Source organism: Onthophagus taurus, chromosome 3 (genome assembly GCF_036711975.1).
Source record: "Onthophagus taurus isolate NC chromosome 3, IU_Otau_3.0, whole genome shotgun sequence".
NCBI lineage: Eukaryota > Metazoa > Arthropoda > Insecta > Coleoptera > Scarabaeidae > Onthophagus > Onthophagus taurus.
The window spans coordinates 11,612,442-11,625,711 of record NC_091968.1 but is presented as its reverse complement, the minus strand read 5'-3'; the positions used below and the strand labels follow the sequence as shown (position 1 = coordinate 11,625,711).

At 32.2% G+C, this 13,270-nt stretch overlaps 1 protein-coding gene across 1 annotated transcript; it reads right to left on the bottom strand.

The window, feature by feature from the left end:
* Nucleotides 1-11,940: 11,940 nt before the first annotated feature.
* Nucleotides 11,941-12,885, bottom strand: LOC111425085 (uncharacterized). The gene has a single exon (XM_023058851.1). The coding sequence runs from the start codon at nucleotides 12,883-12,885 to the stop codon at nucleotides 11,941-11,943; it is 945 nt and encodes a 314-aa protein (XP_022914619.1).
* Nucleotides 12,886-13,270: the final 385 nt, after the last annotated feature.

The following is a 13,270-nucleotide window of genomic DNA, read 5'->3' as shown; positions in this document are numbered from 1 at the left end:
AACCTTTTTACCGAACTTTTGGCACTTCATAAAATAAAACTACATTTTATCACACCTCATCATCCTCAATCTAATGATGTTATAGAGAGACTTCATTCAACTCTTGCTGAACACATTCGTTTATTAAATTCTGAAGGTTTTGCAACCACAACTATACAATCCAGAATGATTTATGCAATACTAGCTTACAATCAATCATTACATTCTGCTACTAAATTTAAACCAGTAGATGTAATTAATGCCCATATAAATAACGGCGACCCTTTCGGTATTAATGTAAATACCCATCTTTTGAATGATTATATGCATCAACATAAAGAAAAAGCAAAGTTAATGTACTCCAGAATTAATGAAAATTTGATCAATAAAAAACAAACAATTATTGACAACATTAATAAAAACCGTGACAAACCTACATTATTCAAGCCACAACAAAAAGTGTTTATTAAAAAGCATGAAAGGAAAAAATTAGCGAATAAATTTGAGAAAAGTACAAATATCTTAACATCTGATCTTGATAAAAAAGTAATCTCTACCAATATGCAAGGTAAAATACATATGGATAACCTTAAACGACCTTTGAAAGAAACGTATGACTTTAGTACAAATATTTCTTAAAATTATAGGTTACCCCTCGTCCTCGGACTACCGGACAAAATCGTAATTCGAAATTTAGAAAAGAATTCCGGAATAATACCCCTTCACTTAGGAAATGCTAAAGTAGAAGAATTTTCTCACACGCTCATACATTACCAAGACTTGAATCCAATAATTATCGAAACGAATAAACTTTACCAAAAATCAAAAACAATTATCGGACTACTTCACAAAAATTATGAACATTCATTCGAAATGTCGAATTATTTGAAAGTGTTAAGATTAATCTGTATACGTACCGAAAACAAATTAAAGGAAATTATACCCCATCCACAACGTACAAGACGTGGATTGATCAATGGTCTAGGTTCAATATTTAAAGCTGTCTCAGGCAATTTGGATGCATCAGACGGAGAACGTTACGATAATTTAATTAGTCAATTACAGAAAAATCAAGATAAATTAAGTACTAGTATTGTCACCCAAAATTCGATTTGTTTCGATATTATTAATAAATTCAATAAAACAATTATGGAAATTAATCATAACGAGAAAGTATTAGATTCAAAGATCGATCAACTTTCGTTAATAATTAATCATTCTGAATACTATCGAAACATTACGTTTATAAAAGATACTTTGATCCAAATGATAAATTTGTACGAAGTGATACAATCAGTTTTGCAGGATGTTGAAAATGCAATTACGTTTGCTAAATTAAAAGTGATGCACCCCAGCATAATCACAGTAATTGATTTATTTAGATCATTAAAGCAATTGACCAAACAAGTTAACGTTAATCAATTACCTATGGAGTTAACACTTGAAAACACTTTGTTTTTCGAAAAATTAATTGAAGTTGAATGTTACATTTCTAACAATAGAGTAACGTATTTAATACACATTCCTATAACCTATCCATACCAATTTGAATATTTTCACCTGTATTCCATCCCAATACTAAGTAAGAATCGTCTAAAGACAGTGATTTCAAAAGATAAATATTTGATAAAGAATGAAATGTATTTTGGATTTAAAAATCAACCATGTAAACGGATGTTTCCACAACTTTATATTTGTAAAAAATTGAATCTTGAACAATTCACTGAAGAAAGCCCTTGTGAACTACAACTATTAAATGGGAAACGTGCAAACAATTGCAGAGAAACAGAAATAAAAATTGCCGAATTAATTGTGAAGCAATTAGACAACACCAACCAATGGATTTGGGTAATTCCTATACCACAATTCCTAAAATTGGAGTGTAATTATCAAGATGAAACCATAAGAATGCACGGAACTTACCTGTCCGAAATACCTATGGGATGTAAGATTTCATTCAACAATAGAACCATAATAAATAACGTCCAAGCAACTAATGGAACGAAATCAATATTATTTCCTGAATTAGAAGAAACACTAGATCCGACATTACCTTATCTTAACTTGACTCTACATATAAAAGATATTGGTTTAGATGAACTTCATGAACTGAAATCAAGGATCATCGCCAATAATCCATTGATAGAACATGGGATTACAAGATTACCAAACGCATGGACAATCATTATCTATGTAATCGTAATATTGTTCATTGTGTGTTTAATTTATAGAAAAATAAGAAAACATCAAAAATCGAAATCCCAGGTTATCGATTCCAATAATATTCAACTTCCGTCCCTCTGAGTTGAATCTAATGGGGGAGGAGTTATATCTACATGTTCCCGTGAGAACTTATAAAGAAGATACGCTGTTTCTGGAAAAGAGATGATAAGGACATTCCATCGTTCATTCCTGAAGCAGATGTTTTACTTAGAATTAAGTTTAATTTCTTTTAGTAAATTCTTTTCCATTGTTAGGAATTAGAATTAGTTTAACCTCCGACTTGTTAAGATCGTTATAATAAATAAAGTTAATTTTTAAAAAGAAACTCTTGCGGTGTTATTAGAAAACTCTGTACATCATATCTTTAGGTAGTACGATCAGAAATGTACGCAATTTAATAGTGATTTTTTTAATAATGTATTCCTTATGAATCATGCTACTATAGAAGTCACAAATCAAACAACAAAAATCGTGAGTTTTGCAAAACAAAAAATATTAGTTTGATTGAGTTAAGGTTGAAAGAATTACACTTAGTACAACACCCTTGGTAAGTTATTTTAAAAGATGGCCTGTTTAGTAAAGATTCCAAAATGGTATAGTTTTTCTGCAAAAACCGTGTTATTTAAAAAATTCATACTTTCGTATGTTATTTGTATTTCCTATAAAAAAAATTTAACAACTTTGTTAGAAGATGTCCATTATGATGCTCGTCAAGTACCTCGAAGTATCGCGAATTATTGGAGATGTACACTAATTTGTTTTATTTTGTATGTAGATTTAATTTACGATAATAATTCGAGATAGTTGACGATCTCGGATATCTAGATTAATGTTATTGGTTAAATTTTCTTAATAAACAATTTTTCCATTTTTTCAAAAATTTTCTGATGTAAGGGTACAAAAATTTTACGTCATCGTAAAGCGAAAAGGAATCTCTATCAACTGAGCTTAACGAAAGGATACATTGCTGTTTAAAATAATTCGTTACTCATTTGTTTTCTGAATTAAAAATAATTGAATGCAGTCTTATTATGGCAAATAAACGATTAAACAAGTTTTGTATAAAAAGTTTTTTTATAAAGTCAATATTTACCGAGATATATACCATATTTCATACATAATGGACATCCTGTATACAGGTGTCTCGGCGAGAACGGTCATTAGACGTTTCTGAAGTTCTAGCCAAAATAAAAATTTGAGAGTTCAGATTTAAGTATAATCAATTGCGTTCTCTTCGACTAAAATATTTTTAAATTACTAGCACTTCCGGTTATACCGGAAGTCGCCACCTACTTTAATTTTTTAAATGGAACACCCTATATATTTTTACATATTTGGATGTGCTTGTTTTCGAGGTTTACTTTTAAATAATATAACTTTACTTTTTGCAATTTGGTTCGGCCGTTCTCGAGTCATTCGATTTTTTCTAAAAAAATCTGTTCTAGCAGACATTTGTTCAAAAGATCAGAAAACACTCGATTTTTGCGATATCAATTTAGGATTCAGAACATGCTTAAGCAACATGATGGAGTGTGTTTTGGTGCCAAGAACGGCTGTTTAGATCGTTTGGTCACTTTACTATATTACTACATTAACTTTTCGAAACTTGGAAGAACCATTATTAGTTACCATATTTTATTACTTAATCGTCTTCGACGTCTCATTTTACATCTTTTATACCCCATATGTCCTACATCTAAAATTAATAGTTTGGAAAATAATTAGGGTTTTTTGAAAAATTCACACATATATCGATATTAATCTAGTGTGCCATAGAAGACAAATGTTTAATGACTTATTGACAAACGTCAAAGTCTGATTTACGTTGTCTGATGCTTGTAAGTCGAAAACCAGTTAAAATGGATATTAATAACGTAAATAATGTTTATACAAATGAAGAAATCCTCAATTTATTTTTTATGCACTTAAAGTGCGACAAAGTTTTTAGTAGAACTTGCAGAATATTTAATGAAAACTATCCACATTTACCTCCGATGACAAAAGGTAAATTTAGAAGAACAGAAGGAAATTGTTTGCATTTTGGCCGAATTAATCACGTGTTAAACTGACCAAAAAATGTAGTAGATAATGCAGTGGAAGAGGTAAATACCTTGACTTATTTCGAGCCCAGTCCCAACGCCTCAATTCGAGCTGCCAAAGAAGATCTGGGAATCATACTACGAACTTTGTCGCGCTTTTCACGTATAAAATATAAATAAAGAATTTCTTGATTTGTGTAAATATTATTTTCGGTATTGTTATCGATTTTAACTTTTTTTAGTACTAATATTAAGGGACCTAACAGATAATTATTAGTTCCCATGCATGAAGTGACGTTAACAAGTAAGTCTTTGACAAAAACTCATTGAGAAGGCTGCTTTTCCATGGCACACTAGGCTAAATATCCATATATGTGTGCATTTTTCAAAAAACCGTAATTATCTCCCAAACTATTAATGTTAGGTATGGGATATAAAAGATGTAGAATGAGACACCGAAGACAACTAAGTAATAAAATGTGGGAATGCCATTGAAAATAATGAAGTTATGGTACTTTCAAATTTCGAAAAGTTAACGCGCCATAGTAAAGTGACAAACGTTCTGGACAGCCGTTCTCGGCACCAAAACATACTCCATCATGTTGCTTAAGCCTGTTCTGAATCCTAAATTGATATCCCAAAAATCGAGTGTTCTCTGATTTTTTAATTATTTTATTACTTTATTTTAGGATCTTAATCGTTAAATTTCACAAGCAACATTAAAGTATAAAATTTATTCAAAAATGAATACATTAACCCAAGTGCCACAAAGAAAGGCACTTAGTTTGTGTTGATCGTTTTCGGAAAAATTTGGAAAAACATTTGATTAATATTTCACTAGAACCGACTCTTACACAGGAACTGGATAAACTGAATTTTAACAGAGAATTTGAGGTTATTTATGTGTACAGAATAGTAATTAAGACGTTAATGAGGACATTAAAATTCGTTTAGATGGATTAATTAACATTTTCCGTCGACCGTGTATTTATATGATTTATAAATGTATACAAAATCATTCATTAATGACACCTATTAATAAACGATTTTAAGAAAGTCCGACCGAACTAAATAGTAGTCAATTTAATAAATATTCTCCAATGAAATTTGTAATACCGACCCAACCGACCACTATATCTATTCGATAAGACTACAAAAATAAATTATGACACATTAAAAGTGAGGTTATTTTGCCAGTGACAGAATTGGGAGATTTTTCAACGATGGATTTTCTCTATTTTGTTGAAAAGACGGTCAACGGAAAAATATTGTAACTAACTCGTATATTAAAATGCGATTAATTATCTCAATAATTAACGCGTGAGCGAGCGAAGCGAAGCGAACGCGTTAAAATATCTCGATAATTAATCGCCTTCATTAATAGACTTGTTGGTTAAATAACTATTAATTAGATTTTAATGACAGTGTGTTTCAAAGAAGTTTTTCACAGTGAATTTAATTTTCAAGAAATGCCGAGAAACGTTATCGAGCCATTCTTATTAATGCAGATAAACGCGCTGATAAAGAAAAAGATTTGATATTGTGTAACCATCCAGTCTACTTTTAATAGATGTTCCTGAAAATGAGTAAGTTGGTTGCATTTTGATCAAGTCTGACTAACATGACTAATGTCATACCCATCGAGATACATATAATTTACTGGAGTACGTGCTCACAATATTCGCTTGGTCGAGAAAACGGTCCGATTCGCCAGCATGTTCCCGCAAAAAACAACGGCAAGAAATACAAATAGTACTAACTAATGGATATAATTCAGCATGAATTTATTCAATATTTACTAAGCAATTCAAATAATGTTATTCAATAATGATGAAAAATACCAAATAATACATATTTAAGTTATTATAGTTAGGAAAAAAAAATATATAATTTTTTTTTCGTATGTTACGTTGAAGCTTTTTGCCGTTATGAGGTGGGGGAGGCCGGCTCGTTTTCTAGCTCAAAGCACGCACTCCAGTAAACATAGTATATCTCGATGGTCATACCAGTACACATACGCAGTATACCGGTACACAGCCTTCTAAACGAAATAATTTATTTTATTAAGATAATTTATTTAAAATTCAATAAAATTGTAATAAAATAAAATAAATAAAACTTTTAAATATTAATAAAGGAAATTATTATTTTAAATACACTGTCATTAAAATCTAATTAAATGCTAATTAACCCATCTAACCGAATTTTAATCCCTTCATTAACGCCTTAATTACTATTCTGTACACATAAATAACCTCAAATTCTCTGTTAAAACTCAGTTCATCCAGTTCCTGTGTAAGAGTCTATCCTAGTGAAATATTAATCAATATGTTTTTCCAAATTTTTTTGAAAACGATCAACACAAACCAAGTGCCTTTCTGTTTGGAGTTTCCCTTGGAACTAATAAAAATAAATTTAGATTTTCTTGATCCGAAATCTCTATTGCTTGCAGCCGTAACGTATGATAAGGTGATGAATGTTTGTCAAGGACACACAACTCTTCGAAGACGGCTGAGGGCTGCTCAAAAGTACGAAGAAAAACGAAGAGTGAATTATTTCTTAAATCCAAGAAATGCGGTTAAAGTAAGAAGAAATGGACCTGTTGATAATTGCTCGGCGAAAATTGAAGTTATTAAAAACGACTTTTTGTCTTTGGATTTAATTGGTAAGATTAGTAATAAAGGTGAAGGTAGAATTAGGACGAAAAGTAATGTTACATCTACTCGAAATTTTAGAATATAAGTTGTTAATTTTAGATGTGTTTAAAAACGTGTTAACGTATTCATTTTTGAATAAATTCTATACTTTAATATTGCTTGTGAAATTTAACGATTGAGATCCTAAAATAAAGTAATTTAAAAATACATATCATGGTTTTCTCATTTTGATGGGATTGCTTGGAAATGTATCAAATAACCAATAATTTAGATGAACTTTATCCATTGAGGTCTTATATACAGGTTATATACTGCTTATGTGTGGAATATAGTATATATCTCGGTAAATATTGACTTTATAAAAAAACTTGTTTACTATTTTATTTGCCATAATAAATATAATAAATAATCCAATGTGTTTCAATAACACCGTTTAGGGAACCGCTTAAGGCTACGGTGGGCTACGGCCGATGTAGCCCTAACACCTAAAGTTGACCAACTTTTAATTACTTCTTACGTTTAGGACAAAATTTGAGCATGCGCACTAATGCGAAGGGTCAATGTTAAACATGGACAGCTGTTTCGTGTTTACATGTTGACATCACGGGCTGGTGTTTCACTACGCGTTGCAAGTAATGAAACACGTTGCAGTAGCGTTGCAAGTGGTGAACAGAGTATTCACCACACACTTTTACTTTTAAAAGTTCCGTACTTTTCTCGTTATTTTATTGACTACATATTTAAATTTTAAAATCTTAAAGTTGCTTCCTAAACAGGTCAGCTGTAAGCGCTAAGTTCCTTACTGTTACGGTTACAACTATTGCTACGGTTACGGTTACATTTGATAACCTAAACCAGCCGTAAGACTGCATTCAATTATTTTTAATTCAGAAAACAAATCAGTAACGAATAACACATAATTTGATAATTTTTTTAAATAGCAATGTATCCTTACATCAGAAAATTTTTGAAAAAAATGTAAAAATTGTTTATTAAGAAAATTTAACCAATAACATTAATCTAGATATCCGAGATCGTCAACTAACTCGAATTATTACCGTAAATTAAATCTACATACAAAATAATAGTTATTTAACCAACAAGTCTATTAATGAAGGCGATTAATTATCGAGATAATTAATCGCATTTTAATATACGAGTTAGTTACAATATTTTTCCGTTGACTGTCCATCGTTGAAAAATCTCCCAATTCTATCACTGGCAAAATAAAAACCTCACTTTTAATGTGTCAAAAGTCAAAACTTAATATTGTAGTCTTACCGAATTGATATAGTGGTCGGTTGGGTCGGTATTACAAATTTCATTGGAGAAAAATTGACTACTATATTAGTTCGGTCGGACTTTCTTAAAATCGTTTATTAATAGAAAATCATTTATTAATAGCTCCGATTTATAACATACGGAGCAGACTAAAAGAGTAGGTAGTGGAGGTAAAACTGAAGAGATTTTCTTAATAATGTTTTGTTAAAAACTTAATAGTTACATAGATATCGCATGTTAATTTTTTAAATAATTGAACGTCCATTTTTGAAAACCGCTGATATTCAGTAAAGAATAATTAAAATACTTGTCCGTTGCTAAGTAACCAAATCAACTGGATTGGCAGCAATAAAAACATGGTATCAGCGGTTCTCAATAAACAAACACCACCGTTTGAGCATTTTAACAAATTTTTAAATAGCCGTAACTGCTATGTTATAAAGATTTTATTATTTTTATTAATTATGCATTGTTTAAGTAACCCCGAAATATTCGCAGTTTGAATTTAAGCGTAGTGTAATACCGTATATGGTAAGAAATGTTCGGCCATTACTTCAACTTTAACGTTCTATATCTTTGTGATTATTAAGTTGTGGTCAAAATTTTATTAGAAAAATATCTTCAATTTGGCTCCTAGTACCTACCCTTTTAGTCTGCTCCGTATGTTATAAATCACCCTGTATATTTATAAATCATATAAATACACAGTCGCCGGAAAAACAAATTAGTGTACATCTCCAATAATTCGCGATACTTCGAGGTACTTGACGAGCATCATAATGAACATCTTCTAAGTGGTTGTTAAATTATTTTGGAGGAAATACAAATAATATACGAAGGTATAAATTTTTTAAATAACACGGTTTTTGCAGAAAAACAGGCAATAATATTTTTTATGAAAAGAAAACTGGCAAGTGTTATACAATTTTGGAATCTTGACTAAACAAGCCATCTTTAAAATAACTTGCCAAGGGTGTTGTACTAAGTGTAATTCTTTCAACCTTAACTCAATCAAACTAATATTTTTTGTTTTGCAAAACTAATGATTTTTGTTGTTTGATTTGTGACTTCTATAGTAGCATGATTCATAAGGAATGCATTGTTAAAAAAATCAGTATTAAATTGCGAATATTTCTGATCGTAGTACCCAAAGATATGATGTATGGGAACGTTTTTTAACATTTTCAAAAGTATGTCTATTACCACATAACTAAGAGACATGGAGTTTTTTCTTATTTTTACCAGAACAGGTATGGGTTGGCCTCTTACCCGGTGCCCGCTTGACGTTGAGTTTCTGAACACCAGGTATACCGCCCGCGTGTTGTAACGATATATTCGAACAAGTACCAACTCGTATCGAAACCGCAGAAGTGTGTAGTACTGGTCCAATAGAAAGGACATTTGTAAGATAGTTTAATTTTTATTATTTATCAACGCCACAATTCTTCTTCTTTTTCTTATACAGTGTGTCCGTAAAGTAACGGATATAGGCGATAAAATTATTATAAACGGTTTATGGAAAAATCCCTGAAACGGGTCTAAAGATTTAAATTTTTTGCAATTGTCTGGTATAGATTTTAAATTTCTTCCGCCATTTTTAAACGAGTTATGACGTCATCGATATTTTTTTTAATGACAATCCCCCATTTTTATTAGCTAATATGAAAGAGGATTTTTTTCTGAATCTAGTACAGTCAATATTAATATTGGTTACATAAGAAAATTTTCGAGAAAAATTACTTTAAAGTTTAACTACTTCAGATTTGTTGAAATAATAAAAATAGCAGATAAACAGATCGGTTAAAGCAGCCTGTTAAAATTTATTCACAACCTATCTTTGATCTACCTGATTATGAAACGCATAGTTATTATAACACAAATTATCTAAAATGTATGTTATAAATCATCCTATCGTGTATACCTATATCACGATCTGGTGGAATGAGAACATCAGCTCGATAACTAAATAAGTCTGTTTTGACAGTTTTCACCCGTGGCATGTTGTTCGTGCTTGTTATAGGCGACAGGTGGTTGTAGGGGAGAATTGTTTGGTTTATTTTTCGATTTGAAGTATCGTTAACGAGATATTTACCATTTTATAACCTCCAAGACAAACGGTTTGTGTCCGGATGTATCAAGGCTTCGATGAAGTTTCAACACCCCTCACCCCGCACCTCACCCCCTGCCCCCTTAACCACGTAGCTAGAAAAACCAAATTTGGTATACGTTATGAGTGTACCAAGGGTATTAATTGGTAGCAAATTGAACTCAATTGAAGCATTTCAAAGGGTTGATTAAGGGTAATGGTACCCTAAATTTTGACAGATTTTTTTAACCTTTTGGCGAATTTAATAAATTACTACTTCATCTCATGTGAAATTTCATTCTAAAACTTTTCTTACTCTTATTATTTTTTAAAAAACTTTGTCGTTTTCATAAAAAACTTAAATAACTAAAGACTTAAAACTTCGTAAAATTACTTGAAATAAGCGAAAATTCAGTAGTCGGCTATGAAATTGTACGTCAAACTTGACAAATAGGTTATAAAGCTATTTGACGACAAGGTTGTATAACCTATTTGTCAAGTTTGACGTACAATTTCACAGCCGACTACTGAATTTTCGATGATTTTAAGTAGCATTAACGAAATACGTGTCTTTAGTTATTTGAGTTTTTTATGAAAACGACAATGTTTTTTAAAAAATAATAAGAGTAAAAAAAGCTTTAGAATTAAATTCCACATCAAATGAGGTAGTAATGTATTAAATCCACCAAAAGGTTAAAAAGATCTGTGAAAATTTAGGAGACCATCACCCTTGATCAACTCTTTTTCTAGAGGGCGTTATCTGCAGCGGTTACATATTTTTGTGATTTTTGAAAAAAAGTTAAATGGTACGGTACTGTTTTCTTGACAGACCCTTAATCACTATAAAATTTACTAAATATTAGTGAAAACCGCATCTCGATATCTCTATCCATTCTCGAATTATAGAAGAAAATGTTAAAAATTCGTATATCTTAATCGAATCAAGTTACCTTAGGAAACAAATAAGAGAGCACAAAAATTTTATTACCTAGACCCTTCCTTCACACTTTATCCAAGCTTAGAACTGCTTCAAAACTACTTTTGGGGCGTGTTTAAAAGCTAACGAATCAATGAAACATCAACAATGATAATAAAACAAAATAAACCAAAACACTTAGAATAACTTAAATTTTTGGCAAAAATACCTCACTAATGTGCGAAATGCCTTCCATAAACCTCGATGCATTTATTTAATCTAGTTTCGACGAAAAAAAACTTAAAAGCTTTTTTCGCCCTTTTTTGTCCTTGAAGGAACGGTCCCGCGTAATCTACGCCCGTAGTATAAAAGGGCGGCGCCGGTGTTACTCGCTCACGCGGCAAGTTCCCCATTATCGGTTGCTTGGCGCGCGGATTTGCCTTGTAGCAACGTATACAGTTATGGACTACCGACTTGGCTAAATTACGCCCCCCAATTGGCCAAAACCGATCGCGAATGCAAACCAACAAATGCTGCGGAACAACATGTAATAGTTGTCTATGCTCCATCTCAAATAGTAATCTCGCGAACGCATGCTTACAAGAAATCACCATGGGAAATTTCTTATCGAACTCGTAATCCGAATTTCCTAATCTACCGCCAACCCGCATAATGTCATTTTTCCCCAGAAATACGTTTAATTTCGCTAATTTACTATTTTTTTGAATATCTTTATTACTCTTTAACGCCTTTATCTCCTCAGCGAAGGAGTCTAGTATAACAATTGTGACCAAATCGAAATACACACGCGATCACACGCTGTAAACGGATTAACGATGAAAATCGAGAAAAGGATAAAATATGATCATCTGTCGTCGCAACCGCTGAGAACAGTTTTTTCACTTCTGGTAACGATTCGTTTGTATCGACAGGTAAATCATCAGAATCGTGCAATGATATGCGCTGAAATTTCGTCTGCTCAGGATTGTTTAAACAGGCACGGTACATTTTTTGTATATCCGCGGTAGCTACGTACGCGTATTTCCGAAACCGTATTAAGGCACTGAACAAGTCAGGCTGTAATATAGGTCCCACTACCTTACAATCATTAAGCGAATATCCCATTGACGTGGGACATGATGCATCGAAAACGACCCTTGTGATGGCACTATTTTCATTTAACACGCCGTGTGATATGTAATAACCCTCGCGTGTATCAACAATCTTTCTCAATTGACCTAACTCCAAATACTCTCGCATAAATGCATGATATTGCTCACCGAATTCATGATTTCGTTTGCATTTCCGCTCGATACCCATCAAACTATTTTCCGCGGTTTTATACGATTCGCCCAACCAATCTAAACCTTTCTTTAGCGGTGTCGAAACAATGAATCGTCCGTCTTCTGCATGTTTAGTGGTTTTATAAAAATGATTTTCGCAAAATGTTTCATTATTCGATGAGTGAACTAACCCTTCAATCTCCTCGACTTCTCGAAACCGCACCAACTGCTTATTTAGTACGGAATTGTCATCTTTACAGATTAAATTGCACCGTACCGAATGTGCCGCGCCCGCTTGTATCGGCCCCGAAGCGATCCACCCCAAACGAGTATTCTGCATGATAGGGCCAATAGGGCCTATTGAAAGTTTGATTTGCCCGACGCACAACAAATTCCAAAAATAATCAGCCCCGATGAGCATATCTATTTGATCGGACTTATTGAACAATGGATCCGCCAAAAGAATGTGTAGGTATTTTTAACGTGTTTGCGTTTATTTCAAAATTGGGTAAATCATTCGCGATAGTTGCTATAACCAAGCCATTAACCTTAAGTGAAAAATCCGTACAGTGTGAATGTATTCCCAATGAGCAAGAACGCGTTATTGTTGACTGTGTTTGATTTATTGTTGCTACATTAACGTTTGTTGCTGTTCTAGACAATCTTAACCGCTTGCAAGCTTCTACCGAAAGAAAACTACTTTGACTGCCCGGATCCAAGAGTGCTCGTAATGAATGTTTTTTGTTATGTCTGTCGAATGCGTGAATAGTTACGGTGGAGAGTAAGATGTTTGAATGATTTGCATG